Source organism: Sorghum bicolor, chromosome 10 (genome assembly GCF_000003195.3).
Source record: "Sorghum bicolor cultivar BTx623 chromosome 10, Sorghum_bicolor_NCBIv3, whole genome shotgun sequence".
Taxonomy (NCBI): Eukaryota; Viridiplantae; Streptophyta; class Magnoliopsida; order Poales; family Poaceae; genus Sorghum; species Sorghum bicolor.
The window spans coordinates 4,942,681-4,965,268 of NC_012879.2; the positions used below are offsets into that span (position 1 = coordinate 4,942,681).

At 44.0% G+C, this 22,588-nt stretch overlaps 2 protein-coding genes across 2 annotated transcripts; both read left to right on the forward strand.

Annotated features, from left to right (window-relative positions):
- LOC110431037 lies at positions 2,501-9,905 on the forward strand. The gene is made up of 13 exons (XM_021449560.1): positions 2,501-2,620; positions 6,504-6,555; positions 6,639-6,683; positions 6,770-7,219; positions 7,301-7,381; positions 7,483-7,608; positions 7,696-7,787; positions 7,879-7,951; positions 8,067-8,234; positions 8,349-8,692; positions 8,770-8,974; positions 9,043-9,141; positions 9,257-9,905. The coding sequence occupies exons 4-13, from the start codon at positions 6,812-6,814 to the stop codon at positions 9,680-9,682; spliced, it is 2,022 nt and encodes a 673-aa protein (XP_021305235.1). The 5' UTR covers positions 2,501-2,620; positions 6,504-6,555; positions 6,639-6,683; positions 6,770-6,811; the 3' UTR covers positions 9,683-9,905.
- On the forward strand, positions 18,558-21,720 carry LOC110431063. The gene is made up of 12 exons (XM_021449747.1): positions 18,558-18,779; positions 18,863-18,907; positions 18,994-19,443; positions 19,525-19,605; positions 19,707-19,832; positions 19,920-20,011; positions 20,103-20,175; positions 20,291-20,458; positions 20,579-20,916; positions 20,994-21,198; positions 21,267-21,365; positions 21,481-21,720. The coding sequence occupies exons 3-12, from the start codon at positions 19,036-19,038 to the stop codon at positions 21,718-21,720; spliced, it is 1,830 nt and encodes a 609-aa protein (XP_021305422.1). The 5' UTR covers positions 18,558-18,779; positions 18,863-18,907; positions 18,994-19,035.

The following is a 22,588-nucleotide window of genomic DNA, read 5'->3' on the forward strand; positions in this document are numbered from 1 at the left end:
CATGTATATTAGAGCATTTTGAGCTTCATGATTATAGTTGTTAGATTGAGATTATGCTCTTTGTGATATGTCTTGTATGTACATGATGGTGCTTGTCGCTTAGGCTCTTTTTGATCACTTGATGCATGTTATGAGCTAAGCATGTTTTATAACATGTGAACTTGACATAAACTTGTTGAAACCTGAAAATTGTTCACCATTGTGATTGGCAACTAGCATGTGTAGGATGTGTTGAGATCACTTGAGCTATCATTTATATGCTAGGTTGCTATGTCTCATGCTTTGAGTTATACACTTGCTTTGACAACTTGTAAATTCTTGTGCTAAAAATTGAAAATCAAGCTAAGTGAAAAGAAAAGATCGAGATGGGTCTGTACTGTCCTACGTCAAGGTATCGAGACTGCTTCCAATTGCACTTATGGATGAACTTGAGCCTTGTAGTGGATGCCGAGATCATTGTCTTAAGCTTGCGATTGTCTTTGACATAGGCTTGGCATGGTCGATAAGTTGGTTTGATGGTACAGATAACCTCTTGCACTCACACATGTTTTTGACTAAACCTTGTGATATGCTGCAAACTCCGATAAAATGAAAATTTGATGAAAACACAAGTCTAAAGTTAGTCTTTGACATGATGTATGAACGCTGCTTGGGGTAGTTCACCTTGTATACACTTGTTAGCACTAGGTTGATTTCCTGCTTATACCTGCTATGTGCTACTTTCAGTGGTGAACTCCTTCTTACAATTGCTTAAAATTGATCAAAAATGCTTAAATGTCATATTTCGTTTCACTTGATCAGTTTGAGCATTTGCTAGCACTTGTACTTATTGCTATACACACATGACAGCACCACCTAGAGCATCTTTTCAATCTGATTGCTATACTCCTGAAGCTTTTGTATATGTGCATTTCTTGCATTCATAGCATGTTTTGAGGGGGAGTTGCACTCCTTTGGGCAAATCTTGATAAGTGCATGTGTCAACAAGGGGGAGAAAGTTACACACAAAAAGAGAGACATGCATTCATTTGAGAGAGATTGCATTTGCTCAGGGGGAGTTGCATTTGAGTTGCATTGAAGTTGCTTTTGCTAGATGTGTTGAGCCCGTTTGCCTCTTCTTGAGGGCTAGCTGTGTTTTACTTGGTTGTGTCGAGCCTTTGCCCATGTCTTTGGGGACCAAGTTTTTGCCAAGTGTTGCTCACTTCAAATGACCCTGTTTTGGTTTTCTCCGGCTTTTGGTCATTTGGGTGAGTTCTTCCTTCCTCTTTCTCTATTTTTTCTTTTGCTCAAGCTGTTCGTGTGAGGATGTTGACAATGCACTCATCAAGGGGGAGATTGCGAACACAAGGTCGAGAAGTACCCTTGTGGTACATTTTGTGATGAGTGATTGTCAACGTGATCCACGAATAGGTTGAGTTGGTGACTAACATTACCATGGCGAAAGCTATGTGTGCGATATGTCCCTTGGCTTGTGGTGTTCAGATGTGGAGCTCGGACACAGTGGTCGACGGCGAGGAGAAGGTCAAGTAGAGACGTGCCGTGCCGATGGACCTGGAGCGGTGAAGGGCGGACGTGAGGCTAGACTGACGGACCAGGAGGCCGGGTGACCGGCTGTAGTGGCTGACATCTGGGACATCGACAAGTGCAAGAGTACATGGGAGTGACCGTGTTGACCAAGTCAGGACGGCGGACGCGAGTCGAGCGAGGCTCAGGAGGACTTAGCGGGCCGGCCGGCCGAGGACGGCGGTGACACGTGTCGAGTGGCGGGGAAGCGTATGGAGTACGCTACTCGCGGCGGGTTTCGCGGGTTTGGGCCTCAAAACCCGGGCGGAGGTCCCGATGCGGACGGATGGCACGTGGCGGCATCGGTGATATCGCTTCGGAGCGAGGCTACCGGTGAGAAGGCGCGGTGGCCGTCGGATTTAGGTCATGTCGAGTTGGACTAGAATGCCCTTGGGGCTAGCTAGTTCGCTCAAAAATATCTAGGGACATTTGGGAAATATATAATATGCCTGATAAATAAACCGGAGGTTTTCCCTATCCCCCTAATCCTCTCCATCTCTCTCTCTCATTCCTGTCTTTCTGTCCGTAGACTCCTCCTCCTCCTTTCGTTTTTGTTAGTAGAAGGCTATGAACTGAAATTTTTAGGAGAGTTTTTGTACTGGATTTTGAGTTGGGAATGGAGGCCCAAATCCTCCAGTTGTCCTCCGGGATTCATCACTTCTTCTTGTGATTTTGTTTCTGTGCTGTGCTGTGTTCTTGTCTCCTTTTTCGTTCATGGGTTCGATCTCGATTTCCCGGAGTTTGGGATCATCCCAGGCAATAATTTTTGGGGAATAGGTTCGTGCTTTGGTGAATTGCATCTATGCAAAATTTGAGCTCAGTAGCTTTTGAATCCAGAGAGATCCATTCCTTTTTGTGTTCGTTTCTTTTTGTGTTCTAGTGCTCGCGGCTCTGTCTATTTTTCAGTTGTGTGTTCAGGTCCTGTGTTGTAGGCCTGGTGGATCCAAAGGAGAGCACCGGTGGTGTTTGGGAGCAGTTCTGTGCAAACCCTGGTCATCTGGTGGCTGGAGTTCAGTGCATCCCGGCGTCCACCAGTTGGGCGGCGTTCAGACACCAGGTGCTGGGTGAAACTAACTCTTTCTGTCTGTTTTGTTTTTGCTGCTAAGCAATGAATGGACTACAGCTGCTGCAGATAGTTGTCCAATCATTCATCTAGCACAAAGTTGTTTGGTTCTTTGATCCTGGTGCACAGCAAGCAGCAATTTCAGTAGCTCGTGCATGACCTGAGTAATCATTTTGTGTTTAGTCACTCTCATTCTACAGGAGCAAATCTTTGCTTGGTTCTGTGATTTACTTTAGTCATGTACGTAGTAATCTTTTAGCACTTGGTTGCTTTATGTTGTTTTGTTCCTTGCGTGATTGACTGGTGTAGTTCTCTAGCAGTGCTTCTGTTCTGGAGCCAATCACAGCAGCTTGTTCTCGTGTTTTTTGTGATTGGTCATCGATTTGGATAGTCAGTGCCCTGCCGATGGCATCCAGTGGGAGCTCCGATGCAGGTTGCAGGCAGCCTCTGTGGGGATACTAGTTCATGCTCGTACAGGTTTTTGGTTGATTCTCATCAGGTGTTGGTTAGTTAGAAATCGCAGCAGTTTGTGATTACCTAGAGCCATCATTTTTGTTTTTTTGAGAGTCTCGTTCCTGACTGTGAGTGGCCATAAAATTTCCTACCTACAGGCTTGTGTTTTTAAGTGATTTTCTTGTCTGTCTTTTTAGGTGTTTATCTGTCCAATTTATTCTTCTTTGATTTCCTGTTTCGTTCGTATTTTGGTCGTTCGAGCTCCGATTTGATTTCCGTCAGTTGCGTTCGTCTTCTATCATTGTAAGGAATTTTATCAAATTGCTCTTGTCACCAGTTGACTTGAGTAATTCAGTTTCGGGTACTTATTTGTGTTTGGCGGTGATTTGGGACAGTGGCCAAAATTATTTCGAAAGAAAATTTACGGCTCCCATTCACCCCCCCTCTGGTCGCCGCTTTCGGTCCTTCAGGGTCCAAAGGCTTTTATCGAACTGATGATCGCCAATCTCCTAAGCAGGCTATTATTAGTCAGCTGGATTATTATACTGCACCTACTGGCTGCTGAGCTGCTGATGCAACGAACGAGTGTACTGGGACAATGGTTGTAGCTCGTGTGCTGGGGTTTTTTATTGACTCCGATTTATGAACATGTTTTCATTGGTTGACCTCACGAATGGCCAACAGATTTTGGTGGCTCATGCGATTGAGGGAGGCAGTACTGTTATACCCCGCCAGCTCTGCCTTCAATTGTCACCAAAAACCATTTCTGAGGATACTATATATTTTCTCCATTCCTAATTACAAGACGTCTCTGGCTTTTCTAGATGGAGTAAAATAAACTCTAGATCCTTAAACTTTTGAAGAATCCAATGAAAAGTTTAAGTAGTACCTATAATACTGCATTTTACTCTTTTAAATACACTTAGGTATATACTATGTCTAGATAGCTAAAAAAATCAAAACGTCTTAAAATTTGAAATGATGGGAGTATTAGATAAGCATCAATGCTGTCATTTTGGAGCTCGCCAGGAAATGAAACAACTACTAGCTAGGAAGCTTTCACAATTTCGAATTACAAGAAAAAGGGTTATTTTGCTTCTCGCAAATCTGACCCATATGAATGCCCACCAGGACACCGATGTTTTGCACGACGCGGAACTGCAGAAATCTAGTACTTGAGACGAGTACATCGTCAAGACTGGAGTGCGGTGTCAGCACGCGGTGTTCACCTAAGGAGCAACTTTAGACAGATACTCCCTCTGTCCCCTTTTGTATGTCGTTTTGGGAGTAAAAGTAAATGTCTATATCCTCCGAGTCTAGATAACTATTGTTGTATATGGTTAAGAGCCCTAACGACTTACATATAGGGACAGAGAGAGTATGTTTGATCTAGGCATTCGCGTGGCTTTGATGCCTAGCCTAGGCTAGGTAAGCGTGTTCCCCGGGTGGGAACCAAACAAGCCTGGAGTCGACAAGTGCCAAAGGGAGATCATAGGCGGTAGCCTTGCATAGCTGTATGCGGATTGATGATGCAGCCGGTGAGTGATCGGACTAATATGCACACGAAGTTAGGTGGGACAATTGGGTCTTGAGTAGTGGCTAGCACATGAAACTCTAGGCAGCCCCAATGGAGGTGACAAGTGGCCAAGGGAAGGAGAGGCGAGGAGAGTTACAATTAGAGAGGGAGACTAGTCTATTATGGTGAGATGCAACTCTCGGGGATTGCTGGAGCAAGAGAAAAGGCTCATCTCTCATAATTTATTTTATAAGAATGATCGAATGAGAAGTGGTATATTGATATTGAGGGACTATTGGAGATGTCCTAAGTAGAATTTTACTTGGTTTTAAGTTTATTGCTACAAAAGTTTGGTGAAATAAAAAGTAGTGTCTTTGTTATTGGCTTCTAGTTGTTGAAGAGAGAGAGAGTTTTGTAACAATACCACTATAAGTAGGTCTTAGTCTTTCGGAAGTACTCCTAGTCGTAGAGATAGGGTATGGCCAGCCTCCTGATGCGCCCATATAATTGGAGATGACATCGATTGTGGACTTCGATGGATAGATAGATATGCAGCCATAGCTCAGTAGCAGCTGGAATTCTGAAGCAGCGACAGATCCATGGAAAACTATACGTGGCCTCGGTCGGCGGTTCACGACAAGTCCTTGGAAAAAAACGCTGCAGGGTACGTTCTAATTAATCACTGTTTATAATTGATGATGAGGGTGGACTTTGCTACGCCATGATCATGCAATTAGCATTATATAAACTTTCTTCGTAAACAGGTACAATATAAATAAAGATGTATTAATTCGCGGATCTCGAGCAGTGCCAGCTGTCCCCTGCTAGCGAACCATGAGCAACGGCAGTCAGGCACAGAGAGCCTATTTGGTTGTGTCCTCGAGCATACCTGCTCTTCTCAGGCGTTGAATTTTGGTTACCTCGTCAACTAGCTGCCTGTCACTGTCAGGGTATGATCCAAACAACCCACAGTCCTATCAGCAATGCGGCAAGGTGCTGCATTGTTAGCAGAATGGGATAGCAGAGGAGAGTGAAGTAATTGGTACAAGATTAATATGCTATGAGCCGGCCAGCGGGTAAAGGGTGAGCGAGGGGCAAGATCGACATTTTGCATGTCTAGCTGGCCACGTGGTGAGCCATCAAGGGGGCATGGACGAGATTGAGGTCAAAATCAATTATTTAAGGACGAAAATGTACTATTTAAATATTGAGGGACCAAAATAACTATTTTATCATTAATTAATACTTGAAAAACTTTTCTTCCAGTCTTAGTTTTGAGACCGTCACTACCGGAGAGCCGGCCTTTGCCGTGTGTCCACCCGTTTGCCGTGAGCAACACACGGCAAAGGTCGAGTTTGCCGTGTGTCTAATCAAAGCACACGGCAAACGCTAGGCACACGGTATATCTGTCCTCTGCCGTGTGTTGCACACGGCAAACACCAGGCACACGGCGAACTGAAATTTTTACACACGGCAAAAGCTAACCCACGCTGACGTCCACCTCCAGCCGTCAACGTTTGCCGTGTGCGGCCGTTAGGCACACGGCAAAGCCTGGGTTTGCCGTGTGCTTGAGGCTGGCACACGGCAAACACAAACTTTGCCGTGTGCCAGGGGTGCGACACACGGCAAACAATTTATCTTTTTTTCAGTTTTTGCCCTCCAAATTTTTTCTTCTCTACACATTCACCATTTGTAACTCCATACTCAAATTTCATAAAATTTGAAACATGTTTGCTATATTTTTGCAATTAACATTATTTATTTTCATTTTTCCGGTTACGTTCAAATTTGAACTACGAGTCAGTGAAATAGTTGGAAAAAAATATCCAAAAAATGATATTTATGTTACCCAACCCTGTCTGAGAACACACATTCGAAACGGAAATGACTTTTGAATGCCGTGGTTAGGAGACACGACGAGCCCAATCCCAAGCCCAAGCCAGCTTCCAAAACGCAACAGGTTAGGACAAATTCCTACTTTAGCATTTATAAATCCATATAGATCAATGCTATTAGCCATTTTTTAATTCCCTTGGCTTTCAGGTGCCACGACGAACAGGAAAGCAACCAGCTTCCAAAAACCAACAGGTTAGGACAAATCCCTAATTTGGATCGTTTATAGATCCATTAAAATCAATGCTATCAGGCATTTTTCTATTCCCTTGGCCTTTCAGGTGGCAGGACAACAAATTCGACAACAAATTGGATTTCTGTCTATGGAAGATCTGCTCAATGAATGTGAGGTTGATGAGGATAGTAGGGGTGCTCTTTTGGGACAATTAAACAAGAGGATGGAGTATGGTGAAGCCATGGCAGAGGAAACTCTTCAAAAAATAAGGGACGAAACTAATGAACATTTAAAGTTCATTGTTGCAGAACATTCAAAATGGTCTCGGCTGTATAATGAGATCAAATACAAGGCCCAAATTGAAGACAGTAAAACAAGAAAACAGATGGCTAAAACTGTTGTAGTGCAAATACATGACATTCAGATGAAGGAGTTACAGTTTGTGCAGACTTTCAAACCGGGTGGTCACTTCTGCGATGATGTCCTGGAAATTTTCAGGTTAATTTGGAAGGAATCATGGAAACCTGACACGATTATGCTTTCTAGGGGTGCTGTGGTAAGTGCCAATTAGCAATATTACTACTGCTTCCTATATATGTTGTTTAGTGATCAACTTTCACCATGCTTTTTTTTATAGGACCAATTGTTAGGGGTGGATAATAGATCTGGTTTTCTTGAAAGAGAATTCAAAGACTGTACCATAGCGGAAATAAAAACGGTTTGTACCTTTTCCAATTCTATTTATGATGTGGGCTAGTTGGACCCAATTGGCCCGTTATGCCATAAGCATCAATAATTTGATTGATTCTTTTTTTGCAGATTTTTGTCCCATTCATTTCATCAGACCACTGCTCCTTGGTTGTGGTGGAACCAGATATACGTCTTATAACTGTACTTGATTCCTTGTTTGACTTGGAGGAATCAACAAAACGTCATGAAAGACTGGTTAGATATTTTCAACATCAAATGCCTTGCAAAGAAAATATTTCATTACACCCTAGCTGCCGCAACTGATCCATTGCACTCATGCAGATAAGCGCACTGAAAAGCTATCTTTCTTCACTAGGCCTAGAATGTACTGACTTCTTATCTTCAACACCACGTGTTCAGAAGCAAAAAAACCTGTAAATCTTCAGCTATTTCCTAATGTCATACTTTATCAAGTTATTTGCTAATTTCGTACCTCAATTCGTGCTCATGTTCTTATTTCTGCAGTGATGATTGTGGTTTTCATATGCTTCTGTTCATAATGAGATATAAGAGTGGAAACTACAAGAACATTGATGAGGTTAGTCCTTCCTTTTCTGTAGCAAGTCACAAGCTTTGGTAACTGGGCAGCTGTTATCATATTTCTCTTGTAGATTAGATTCTGTTGATTGTGCTCATTGTTGATAAAAATGCAGGACGAAATCCTCATTTGCCGCCAACACACTGCATGGTTCCTCCTTGAGCACGAAGATAACGTGTTGAGGGGCACATTTACAAAGGGGCATTCAAAAAGGAGGTTGGAAGATAAAGATAGAGGAGAGAACAAGAAGCAAAAGGTTCACCAAAAGGAAAAGAATCAAGAGGTAGGAGTTTACTTCATGGAAGCTTGTCTACCTGCCTTGAACCTTTCATTTTACCATTTTACTTGCCTGTAGCCTGGGTTCATTGTTTAATAGATTTCTAAAATTGAACATGAGACGCAGGCAGAAAAATCAAATGAGGATCAGGATCAGGATCAGCAGGGCGAGGTCAGTGATCAGGATCCTGATCAGGATCAGGATCAGGATCAGCAGGGCAAGGGCAATGATGGGAAAAAGGAGACTACGAAAAAAGGCAATTCAAAGAAGAAGAACAAGTCGTTGGATGGAAGAAGTGTCAAAGATGCATTGCTTGCTCCGATAAGGAAAGTTGAGGTAGTCAAAGGAGGCTGCTCAGTCGTCTCCCCTTTCACGAAAAATGATACTTGGACCCAGAATCTGGGTGATGAAGAATTGCGATTGCAACTCTGGAAGAAGATAGTTTTGAATGACGAGTTCAAGAGGTACATTCTTTGCTTTGCTTTTAGTTCAGTATATGAAACTTGCACTGATAATGATTTATTTCCATTTCCAACAACAGTGTTACTCTCATGAGGCTTCATAAGGTCACTAGAGTGACTGATGGATGGCATTTATCGGGACATGATATTTCAAAAAGCTTTGGGGCGAAATCTTGTTGTCAAGACATATTGGTGTCGTTTTTTATACAGTGTCTCCTTGCTGATGAAGTTTCTCATGGAGATGATACTGTGGGCTACAGAATCTTCCTGGATCCTAAAATTAGTGTAAGTGAAAATTTTGTGTGCACTTATAATGTGTTTTTATTCTCATTGATCTTTTTTGTTGCTTATAGGAATTGCTGTTGGCTTCCAAGGATGCATTTAATATTAATTCAGTTGTTGAAGAACTCAAGCTACAATACACTGATCAGCAAATTTTGAAAGCGAGGCATGTAAGTATTTTTGAAAACTTCCCTCACATTTACTGAACTGTGATCAACATTAACCAAATCCTTGATATCATCCAATTTGAATTCTTACATAGTATCATGGTTATTTTTTGCATAGATATTATTGCCCGTCTGCCATGATTCGCACTGGACAGTATATGTTATCAACAAAAACTTTGGACAAATCGATATATTGGACTCCTCATGGGCTACGGTGGAGGTGAAGCGCAAAAATCACAGAACTATCGCGGGGGTTATAAGGTCGAAGTTGAGTGATGCTATTTTGTTGATCACTGATAAACACCCCAAATTCTCAGAATGGAGCATGCCAATTATACCTGCTTCTTCTATCGCTCAGCAGAAACAAGGAAGTGTGGACTGCGGGTTCTTTGTGATGATGTTCTTGAAGTACTATAATCCAGATACTCATCAACTTGAGTTCTGTGACTTGAAGGAAGATTTTAAGTGTAAGATTCTCTGGTACTTACTCCATCACAAACTCAATGCATCAGCTGATTCACGACCTTGGGATATCAACCTGTGATCTGTGTATCCAAACCTTGGATTTTTTTTGGTGAGGAGAGGAACTTAGAACTTTATGTCTGTGACTTGAACTTCTGAACTTGGTCTGTAAAACTTATTCTGAGCGCCTGAACGTGGTCTGTAACTTGGTGAGGAGAGGAACTTTATGTCTGTGACTTATTCTGACCACTTGATGATCTGTAGCCTTAAATATGGTATGGTTACTTAACGAACTGATTGGCTTGGCAGCCTACTTGTTCTATGTGCCTTGCACGCTATTAAGGCAGTGCTTTCAAAATTAATAAAAATATTTTGCATGTATTGTACATTTAGGACTGCTCACATGCACTTGCGGTTTAGGACTGCTTCGATCACCGAAACCAGGCGGCTAGTACATTTTTTAGGAGTGTGTATTACTTACCAGCATGACTCTTGCTGCAGCGCGTCCGCCTTGCGCTCCCTCGCCGCGAGCTTCTCGAGCTCCAGCACGTAGCCCAACGAGAACGACGTGTTATTCACAACCTGTGTCGCCACATCGTCCACGACCACGACATGAGAGCGAGTGGGTTAGAACTTGCAGTAGCAAGATTGCTTACGCGACCTCCGGGTCCATCCGTACGGCCTCTAGGCCAACCCACGCGACCTCTAGGTCACCTACGGGGCCTCTGGGTCGTCTATGCGGATTCCGAGCCACTACACGACCTCGGGGTCCATTCGCGCGACCTCCGGGTACCGAGTTGGTCCGCTGCCTGAAGCCACTACTACCACTGTCCAAAAAAGAAACTATTCCTGAACAACAAATAGTTTCTTCTCAATCTTATCGAGGATAGACATATTTTAGGGAAGATGCTAAGTTCAAGACTCTTATGCACATATGCACGACCTCCTTTACCTGTAAGAAGAATGACAATCATTTGGTCGATCATCTACTCTAGACCAAATGCAACATCGAGACTCTTCAGTTGTCCCGCTTGGGCGAACCCCTCGTGTAATCCCATTTGCCCACTGCCCAGGTCGTCTCGCTTGGGAGAGCCCCTCGTTTCAAGAGCCGAATTAGGTCACTTGTTGTGATTGCGGGAATCGAAGCGTGACCCTAGAAAAATGAATGAACAACTTGTCCCCTACAGGAATTCGTAAGGTTCATGGGCGGGCCACTCATTAGGCTCAAGCTGGGCCCATGAGTTGGGTTGGGTTGGGTTGAATTTGATTCTTATCGGTGATGGTGGTACCATGCTTACATAAGCCCGGTTATTGAAGGTACCGTTGCGACGTGTGATAGAGGAATTACCGAATCTAGTTATAATCGATATCAACTATAACCTAGGGTGCCTGCACATATCTTTTGGATAAAATCCCGGTAGGTGGCGGTACCGTGGTCGTGTATAATAACGATAACAGGAAACACCTACGGTTGCCACACATACCATATTTACATAGGGCCGGGAAATGCAGGTACTGTTGTGACGTGTGATGGAGGACTTACCGGATTGATTCATAATCGATATCAATACAACCTAGGGTGTCCGCACATACCTTTTGGGGACGAGGGGTGAAGCCACCTTGGGATGAAGCCACGATCCTCCCAAAAAGTCTTGGGGGCTGCACGCCCATGGCCCACCGTGCTCCTAATGGTGAGGACACGGGCGGAAGCGAGTGGAGCCAGAGCAACGAGGAGAGGAGAGCGCTCCGGTCGGATTACGCCGGCGTGAGGGCCATGATCTAAACACATAATTTGAGAATGGAGCGAGGGTATATATATGCAAGTACTATAGTAGAACCCTGCAGCATAGCACATCTTGGTACTTATTATGCGAAAGGGCCTGTAGCTTAGTGGTTATAGGAGCCTCAGTAGGATCACTTATTATTTTAAATGGGGTGGGCCCACATCACCGCCCAATATATATACCCCGGCTGGGCTGTTCTCCATCCGTAGCTGCTTCCTTCTTGTGCAAGTGTGGGGGTTTCCTTCCACATCAGTAGATAGCGGTGCAGTGCTTCAGCTCGTTTTCTATATGAACTTCCGTTTATCAGATACCTAGTCGCACTAGTTCAGTACTCTATTCAACGGCAAGGAACAAGAGCCAAGCGATTTAGGGTAGAAGAGGAAAATATTGATTTACTACTTTAGGATTTTGAAACTGAAACTCCTAACTTGTAGTTCATCAACTACTATTGATATTGTACCTTTCCACCTCTTCTCTTGGATTTAAACAATAAAGTCCATTAGAAAACACAAATTTTAGGTCTTTGAGATTTATTAAGAATTTCTAAATTATTATTAGGCCAAGCCCATATACATAAACTCCATTTAGCCGTCGGTTGGTAGAATCAGGGAAATGAAGCAAGTCAGGGAAATGGAGCACAATCAGGGAAATGAAGCGGGTCAGGGAAATGCAGCAGCCTCTGGGAAATGCAGCATATCAGGGAACTGGAGCATAACGCACGGCTAAATGCAGCCTCTGGGAAATGCAGCATATCAGCCTCCGCCTTTTGTTTATGCCCCTTGGGTTTATGCCCCTCCGCCTCCGCCTCCGCCGTTTCATTTGCCCTGACCAGGGTTTCATTTTCCGCCTCCACTCTCCGCCGTTTCATTTTCCGCCTCCACTCTCCGCCGCCTCCGCGCTCCGCCTCCACTCTCCGCCGCCTCCACGCTCCGCCGCGCTCCTCCGCCGACGAAGCCCCGCCGTCGACCAGGTGCGGACAGGGGCGGACCTCCTTTAATTCAATGGCATTCACTTGAATCGAATATATGTTGTATGTATTACATGTATGCATATGTATAAAGCAGCCCATTTTCTTCTCACAAAGCACCACCCTTTGCACAACTCAGTTAATTCATCTGCTCTATATGACACCCCATAGGATGGTAATCCCGACCAGATAAGATGGTAATCCCCACCCCATAGGATGGTAATGCCCACCAGATAGGATGGTAATCCCCACCCTATAGGATTTGAGGCCCATTCTAACCCGTCGATGAGGAAGTGGAAATCGATATCAATACAACCTAGGGTGTCCGCACATACCTTTTGGGGACGAGGGGTGAAGCCACCTTGGGATGAAGCCACGATCCTCCCAAAAAGTCTTGGGGGCTGCACGCCCATGGCCCACCGTGCTCCTAATGGTGAGGACACGGGCGGAAGCGAGTGGAGCCAGAGCAACGAGGAGAGGAGAGCGCTCCGGTCGGATTACGCCGGCGTGAGGGCCATGATCTAAACACATAATTTGAGAATGGAGCGAGGGTACATATATGCAAGTACTATAGTAGAACCCTGCAGCATAGCACATCTTGGTACTTATTATGCGAAAGGGCCTGTAGCTTAGTGGTTATAGGAGCCTCAGTAGGATCACTTATTATTTTAAATGGGGTGGGCCCACATCACCGCCCAATATATATACCCCGGCTGGGCTGTTCTCCATCCGTAGCTGCTTCCTTCTTGTGCAAGTGTGGGGGTTTCCTTCCACATCAGTAGATAGCGGTGCAGTGCTTCAGCTCGTTTTCTATATGAACTTCCGTTTATCAGATACCTAGTCGCACTAGTTCAGTACTCTATTCAACGGCAAGGAACAAGAGCCAAGCGATTTAGGGTAGAAGAGGAAAATATTGATTTACTACTTTAGGATTTTGAAACTGAAACTCCTAACTTGTAGTTCATCAACTACTATTGATATTGTACCTTTCCACCTCTTCTCTTGGATTTAAACAATAAAGTCCATTAGAAAACACAAATTTTAGGTCTTTGAGATTTATTAAGAATTTCTAAATTATTATTAGGCCAAGCCCATATACATAAACTCCATTTAGCCGTCGGTTGGTAGAATCAGGGAAATGAAGCAAGTCAGGGAAATGGAGCACAATCAGGGAAATGAAGCGGGTCAGGGAAATGCAGCAGCCTCTGGGAAATGCAGCATATCAGGGAACTGGAGCATAACGCACGGCTAAATGCAGCCTCTGGGAAATGCAGCATATCAGCCTCCGCCTTTTGTTTATGCCCCTCCGCCTCCGCCTCCGCCGTTTCATTTGCCCTGACCAGGGTTTCATTTTCCGCCTCCACTCTCCGCCGTTTCATTTTCCGCCTCCACTCTCCGCCGCCTCCGCGCTCCGCCTCCACTCTCCGCCGCCTCCACGCTCCGCCGCGCTCCTCCGCCGACGAAGCCCCGCCGTCGACCAGGTGCGGACAGGGGCGGACCTCCTTTAATTCAATGGCATTCACTTGAATCGAATATATGTTGTATGTATTACATGTATGCATATGTATAAAGCAGCCCATTTTCTTCTCACAAAGCACCACCCTTTGCACAACTCAGTTAATTCATCTGCTCTATATGACACCCCATAGGATGGTAATCCCGACCAGATAAGATGGTAATCCCCACCCCATAGGATGGTAATGCCCACCAGATAGGATGGTAATCCCCACCCTATAGGATTTGAGGCCCATTCTAACCCGTCGATGAGGAAGTGGAAATCGATATCAATACAACCTAGGGTGTCCGCACATACCTTTTGGGGACGAGGGGTGAAGCCACCTTGGGATGAAGCCACGATCCTCCCAAAAAGTCTTGGGGGCTGCACGCCCATGGCCCACCGTGCTCCTAATGGTGAGGACACGGGCGGAAGCGAGTGGAGCCAGAGCAACGAGGAGAGGAGAGCGCTCCGGTCGGATTACGCCGACGTGAGGGCCATGATCTAAACACATAATTTGAGAATGGAGCGAGGGTACATATATGCAAGTACTATAGTAGAACCCTGCAGCATAGCACATCTTGGTACTTATTATGCGAAAGGGCCTGTAGCTCAGTGGTTATAGGAGCCTCAGTAGGATCACTTATTATTTTAAATGGGGTGGGCCCACATCACCGCCCAATATATATACCCCGGCTGGGCTGTTCTCCATCCGTAGCTGCTTCCTTCTTGTGCAAGTGTGGGGGTTTCCTTCCACATCAGTAGATAGCGGTGCAGTGCTTCAGCTCGTTTTCTATATGAACTTCCGTTTATCAGATACCTAGTCGCACTAGTTCAGTACTCTATTCAACGGCAAGGAACAAGAGCCAAGCGATTTAGGGTAGAAGAGGAAAATATTGATTTACTACTTTAGGATTTTGAAACTGAAACTCCTAACTTGTAGTTCATCAACTACTATTGATATTGTACCTTTCCACCTCTTCTCTTGGATTTAAACAATAAAGTCCATTAGAAAACACAAATTTTAGGTCTTTGAGATTTATTAAGAATTTCTAAATTATTATTAGGCCAAGCCCATATACATAAACTCCATTTAGCCGTCGGTTGGTAGAATCAGGGAAATGAAGCAAGTCAGGGAAATGGAGCACAATCAGGGAAATGAAGCGGGTCAGGGAAATGCAGCAGCCTCTGGGAAATGCAGCATATCAGGGAACTGGAGCATAACGCACGGCTAAATGCAGCCTCTGGGAAATGCAGCATATCAGCCTCCGCCTTTTGTTTATGCCCCTTGGGTTTATGCCCCTCCGCCTCCGCCTCCGCCGTTTCATTTGCCCTGACCAGGGTTTCATTTTCCGCCTCCACTCTCCGCCGTTTCATTTTCCGCCTCCACTCTCCGCCGCCTCCACGCTCCGCCGCGCTCCTCCGCCGACGAAGCCCCGCCGTCGACCAGGTGCGGACAGGGGCGGACCTCCTTTAATTCAATGGCATTCACTTGAATCGAATATATGTTGTATGTATTACATGTATGCATATGTATAAAGCAGCCCATTTTCTTCTCACAAAGCACCACCCTTTGCACAACTCAGTTAATTCATCTGCTCTATATGACAATGATCACTTGCTCAATCTTGCTCGGTTCTATCCTATGAACTTCTCAAGTATAGATTTATTGTTATCTTAGGAGCCAACTAAATCTCTTTATTAGAGATATGCGTAGGGATAAAAAGGTTTAGCAAGCTGAAAAATGTTGGGGACCTTTCAGTCATGCTTGTTAAAACAGAAAAGGAGAAAAATGTTCCATATTTTAGTGTCATAATGTGATTTGGGCGCAAAAGAAGACAAGAGTTTCTGATGTGCTTGAAAATTGAATGATCTTTTACATTTTTATGTTCCTACTAAAACAAATTGTAAAATATGCAAAGGCCGAGAACGAGGATCACAAGAAGAAGGTGGACGCTAAGAACTCGCTCGAGAACTACGCCTACAACAGCGTAACACACGCTGTGCCAACAGTGCCTTCCCACTTAACCCATTAGTTTTCTTGCTTTTAAGAAATCTCATAGGAGTCGGTCAAGCCGTGTTGTGTAGTTGCCCTGGTCATTGGCGATGATCACCCATGTGTGATGATCACCCATGCCCTGCCCCTCCCCACATTTGCTCCTTGGTCGGGATGGTGGTGCCCCTTGGATGATGGGGTTCATGGCAAACTGGTTCTTAGCGATGTCACCGATGGGCCTCTCAGAGTTGGTAAATATGAGTACGACGGTGTTGTGCGGTTGCCTTAGTCATTGGCGTTGATCACCCATGCCCTGCCACTCCCCACATTTGCACTACCTCATTCCTCATTGCTTTGATTATCCTCAATCACGAGGAGCACAGGAAGAAGGTGGACGCCAAGAACCCACTCGAGAATTATGCCTCCACGCTTATATATTTCGTTTATCCTGAGTATCCATATCGTTTATCCACTCTTTTATATTTCATTTATCCTGAGTATATTTCGTTTATCCTGAGTATCCATTTCATTTCGTTTATCCACCCTTTTATATTTCGTGTACTAACCCTAAAGCATGCGATGTACGATGGTGTTGTGCGGTTGCCCTGGTCGTTGGCCCTCCGCACATTTGCTCCTTGGTCAGGATGATTCCGGGAGGACTGGAGTGCGGTGTCAGCACGCGGTGTTCACCTAAGGAGCAACTTTAGACAGATACTCCCTCTGTCCCCTTTTGTATGTCGTTTTGGGAGTAAAAGTAAATGTCTATATCCTCCAAGTCTAGATAACTATTGTTGTATATGGTTAAGAGCCCTAACGACTTACATATAGGGACAGAGAGAGTATGTTTGATCTAGGCATTCGCGTGGCTTTGATGCCTAGCCTAGGCTAGGTAAGCGTGTTCCCCGGGTGGGAACCAAACAAGCCTGGAGTCGACAAGTGCCAAAGGGAGATCATAGGCGGTAGCCTTGCATAGCTGTATGCGGATTGATGATGCAGCCGATGAGTGATCGGACTAATATGCACACGAAGTTAGGTGGGACAATTGGGTCTTGAGTAGTGGCTAGCACATGAAACTCTAGGCAGCCCCAATGGAGGTGACAAGTGGCCAAGGGAAGGAGAGGCGAGGAGAGTTACAATTAGAGAGGGAGACTAGTCTATTATGGTGAGATGCAACTCTCGGGGATTGCTGGAGCAAGAGAAAAGGCTCATCTCTCATAATTTATTTTATAAGAATGATCGAATGAGAAGTGGTATATTGATATTGAGGGACTATTGGAGATGTCCTAAGTAGAATTTTACTTGGTTTTAAGTTTATTGCTACAAAAGTTTGGTGAAATAAAAAGTAGTGTCTTTGTTATTGGCTTCTAGTTGTTGAAGAGAGAGAGAGTTTTGTAACAATACCACTATAAGTAGGTCTTAGTCTTTCGGAAGTACTCCTAGTCGTAGAGATAGGGTATGGCCAGCCTCCTGATGCGCCCATATAATTGGAGATGACATCGATTGTGGACTTCGATGGATAGATAGATATGCAGCCATAGCTCAGTAGCAGCTGGAATTCTGAAGCAGCGACAGATCCATGGAAAACTATACGTGGCCTCGGTCGGCGGTTCACGACAAGTCCTTGGAAAAAAACGCTGCAGGGTACGTTCTAATTAATCACTGTTTATAATTGATGATGAGGGTGGACTTTGCTACGCCATGATCATGCAATTAGCATTATATAAACTTTCTTCGTAAACAGGTACAATATAAATAAAGATGTATTAATTCGCGGATCTCGAGCAGTGCCAGCTGTCCCCTGCTAGCGAACCATGAGCAACGGCAGTCAGGCACAGAGAGCCTATTTGGTTGTGTCCTCGAGCATACCTGCTCTTCTCAGGCGTTGAATTTTGGTTACCTCGTCAACTAGCTGCCTGTCACTGTCAGGGTATGATCCAAACAACCCACAGTCCTATCAGCAATGCGGCAAGGTGCTGCATTGTTAGCAGAATGGGATAGCAGAGGAGAGTGAAGTAATTGGTACAAGATTAATATGCTATGAGCCGGCCAGCGGGTAAAGGGTGAGCGAGGGGCAAGATCGACATTTTGCATGTCTAGCTGGCCACGTGGTGAGCCATCAAGGGGGCATGGACGAGATTGAGGTCAAAATCAATTATTTAAGGACGAAAATGTACTATTTAAATATTGAGGGACCAAAATAACTATTTTATCATTAATTAATACTTGAAAAACTTTTCTTCCAGTCTTAGTTTTGAGACCGTCACTACCGGAGAGCCGGCCTTTGCCGTGTGTCCACCCGTTTGCCGTGAGCAACACACGGCAAAGGTCGAGTTTGCCGTGTGTCTAATCAAAGCACACGGCAAACGCTAGGCACACGGTATATCTGTCCTCTGCCGTGTGTTGCACACGGCAAACACCAGGCACACGGCGAACTGAAATTTTTACACACGGCAAAAGCTAACCCACGCTGACGTCCACCTCCAGCCGTCAACGTTTGCCGTGTGCGGCCGTTAGGCACACGGCAAAGCCTGGGTTTGCCGTGTGCTTGAGGCTGGCACACGGCAAACACAAACTTTGCCGTGTGCCAGGGGTGCGACACACGGCAAACAATTTATCTTTTTTTCAGTTTTTGCCCTCCAAATTTTTTCTTCTCTACACATTCACCATTTGTAACTCCATACTCAAATTTCATAAAATTTGAAACATGTTTGCTATATTTTTGCAATTAACATTATTTATTTTCATTTTTCCGGTTACGTTCAAATTTGAACTACGAGTCAGTGAAATAGTTGGAAAAAAATATCCAAAAAATGATATTTATGTTACCCAACCCTGTCTGAGAACACACATTCGAAACGGAAATGACTTTTGAATGCCGTGGTTAGGAGACACGACGAGCCCAATCCCAAGCCCAAGCCAGCTTCCAAAACGCAACAGGTTAGGACAAATTCCTACTTTAGCATTTATAAATCCATATAGATCAATGCTATTAGCCATTTTTTAATTCCCTTGGCTTTCAGGTGCCACGACGAACAGGAAAGCAACCAGCTTCCAAAAACCAACAGGTTAGGACAAATCCCTAATTTGGATCGTTTATAGATCCATTAAAATCAATGCTATCAGGCATTTTTCTATTCCCTTGGCCTTTCAGGTGGCAGGACAACAAATTCGACAACAAATTGGATTTCTGTCTATGGAAGATCTGCTCAATGAATGTGAGGTTGATGAGGATAGTAGGGGTGCTCTTTTGGGACAATTAAACAAGAGGATGGAGTATGGTGAAGCCATGGCAGAGGAAACTCTTCAAAAAATAAGGGACGAAACTAATGAACATTTAAAGTTCATTGTTGCAGAACATTCAAAATGGTCTCGGCTGTATAATGAGATCAAATACAAGGCCCAAATTGAAGACAGTAAAACAAGAAAACAGATGGCTAAAACTGTTGTAGTGCAAATACATGACATTCAGATGAAGGAGTTACAGTTTGTGCAGACTTTCAAACCGGGTGGTCACTTCTGCGATGATGTCCTGGAAATTTTCAGGTTAATTTGGAAGGAATCATGGAAACCTGACACGATTATGCTTTCTAGGGGTGCTGTGGTAAGTGCCAATTAGCAATATTACTACTGCTTCCTATATATGTTGTTTAGTGATCAACTTTCACCATGCTTTTTTTTATAGGACCAATTGTTAGGGGTGGATAATAGATCTGGTTTTCTTGAAAGAGAATTCAAAGACTGTACCATAGCGGAAATAAAAACGGTTTGTACCTTTTCCAATTCTATTTATGATGTGGGCTAGTTGGACCCAATTGGCCCGTTATGCCATAAGCATCAATAATTTGATTGATTCTTTTTTTGCAGATTTTTGTCCCATTCATTTCATCAGACCACTGCTCCTTGGTTGTGGTGGAACCAGATATACGTCTTATAACTGTACTTGATTCCTTGTTTGACTTGGAGGAATCAACAAAACGTCATGAAAGACTGGTTAGATATTTTCAACATCAAATGCCTTGCAAAGAAAATATTTCATTACACCCTAGCTGCCGCAACTGATCCATTGCACTCATGCAGATAAGCGCACTGAAAAGCTATCTTTCTTCACTAGGCCTAGAATGTACTGACTTCTTATCTTCAACACCACGTGTTCAGAAGCAAAAAAACCTGTAAATCTTCAGCTATTTCCTAATGTCATACTTTATCAAGTTATTTGCTAATTTCGTACCTCAATTCGTGCTCATGTTCTTATTTCTGCAGTGATGATTGTGGTTTTCATATGCTTCTGTTCATAATGAGATATAAGAGTGGAAACTACAAGAACATTGATGAGGTTAGTCCTTCCTTTTCTGTAGCAAGTCACAAGCTTTGGTAACTGGGCAGCTGTTATCATATTTCTCTTGTAGATTAGATTCTGTTGATTGTGCTCATTGTTGATAAAAATGCAGGACGAAATCCTCATTTGCCGCCAACACACTGCATGGTTCCTCCTTGAGCACGAAGATAACGTGTTGAGGGGCACATTTACAAAGGGGCATTCAAAAAGGAGGTTGGAAGATAAAGATAGAGGAGAGAACAAGAAGCAAAAGGTTCACCAAAAGGAAAAGAATCAAGAGGTAGGAGTTTACTTCATGGAAGCTTGTCTACCTGCCTTGAACCTTTCATTTTACCATTTTACTTGCCTGTAGCCTGGGTTCATTGTTTAATAGATTTCTAAAATTGAACATGAGACGCAGGCAGAAAAATCAAATGAGGATCAGGATCAGGATCAGCAGGGCGAGGTCAGTGATCAGGATCCTGATCAGGATCAGGATCAGGATCAGCAGGGCAAGGGCAATGATGGGAAAAAGGAGACTACGAAAAAAGGCAATTCAAAGAAGAAGAACAAGTCGTTGGATGGAAGAAGTGTCAAAGATGCATTGCTTGCTCCGATAAGGAAAGTTGAGGTAGTCAAAGGAGGCTGCTCAGTCGTCTCCCCTTTCACGAAAAATGATACTTGGACCCAGAATCTGGGTGATGAAGAATTGCGATTGCAACTCTGGAAGAAGATAGTTTTGAATGACGAGTTCAAGAGGTACATTCTTTGCTTTGCTTTTAGTTCAGTATATGAAACTTGCACTGATAATGATTTATTTCCATTTCCAACAACAGTGTTACTCTCATGAGGCTTCATAAGGTCACTAGAGTGACTGATGGATGGCATTTATCGGGACATGATATTTCAAAAAGCTTTGGGGCGAAATCTTGTTGTCAAGACATATTGGTGTCGTTTTTTATACAGTGTCTCCTTGCTGATGAAGTTTCTCATGGAGATGATACTGTGGGCTACAGAATCTTCCTGGATCCTAAAATTAGTGTAAGTGAAAATTTTGTGTGCACTTATAATGTGTTTTTATTCTCATTGATCTTTTTTGTTGCTTATAGGAATTGCTGTTGGCTTCCAAGGATGCATTTAATATTAATTCAGTTGTTGAAGAACTCAAGCTACAATACACTGATCAGCAAATTTTGAAAGCGAGGCATGTAAGTATTTTTGAAAACTTCCCTCACATTTACTGAACTGTGATCAACATTAACCAAATCCTTGATATCATCCAATTTGAATTCTTACATAGTATCATGGTTATTTTTTGCATAGATATTATTGCCCGTCTGCCATGATTCGCACTGGACAGTATATGTTATCAACAAAAACTTTGGACAAATCGATATATTGGACTCCTCATGGGCTACGGTGGAGGTGAAGCGCAAAAATCACAGAACTATCGCGGGGGTTATAAGGTCGAAGTTGAGTGATGCTATTTTGTTGATCACTGATAAACACCCCAAATTCTCAGAATGGAGCATGCCAATTATACCTGCTTCTTCTATCGCTTAGCAGAAACAAGGAAGTGTGGACTGCGGGTTCTTTGTGATGATGTTCTTGAAGTACTATAATCCAGATACTCATCGACTTGAGTTCTGTGACTTGAAGGAAGATTTTAAGTGTAAGGTTCTCTGGTACTTACTCCATCACAAACTCAATGCATCAGCTGATTCACGACCTTGGGATATCAACCTGTGATCTGTGTATCCAAACCTTGGATTTTTTTTGGTGAGGAGAGGAACTTAGAACTTTATGTCTGTGACTTGAACTTCTGAACTTGGTCTGTAAAACTTATTCTGAGCGCCTGAACGTGGTCTGTAACTTGGTGAGGAGAGGAACTTTATGTCTGTGACTTATTCTGACCACTTGATGATCTGTAGCCTTAAATATGGTATGGTTACTTAACGAACTGATTGGCTTGGCAGCCTACTTGTTCTATGTGCCTTGCACGCTATTAAGGCAGTGCTTTCAAAATTAATAAAAATATTTTGCATGTATTGTACATTTAGGACTGCTCACATGCACTTGCGGTATAGGACTGCTTCGATCACCGAAACCAGGCGGCTAGTACATTTTTTAGGAGTGTGTATTACTTACCAGCATGACTCTTGCTGCAGCGCGTCCGCCTTGCGCTCCCTCGCCGCGAGCTTCTCGAGCTCCAGCACGTAGCCCAACGAGAACGACGTGTTATTCACAACCTGTGTCGCCACGTCGTCCACGACCACGACATGAGAGCGAGTGGGTTAGAACTTGCAGTAGCAAGATTGCTTACGCGACCTCCGGGTCCATCCGTACGGCCTCTAGGCCAACCCACGCGACCTCTAGGTCACCTACGGGGCCTCTGGGTCGTCTATGCGGATTCCGAGCCACTACACGACCT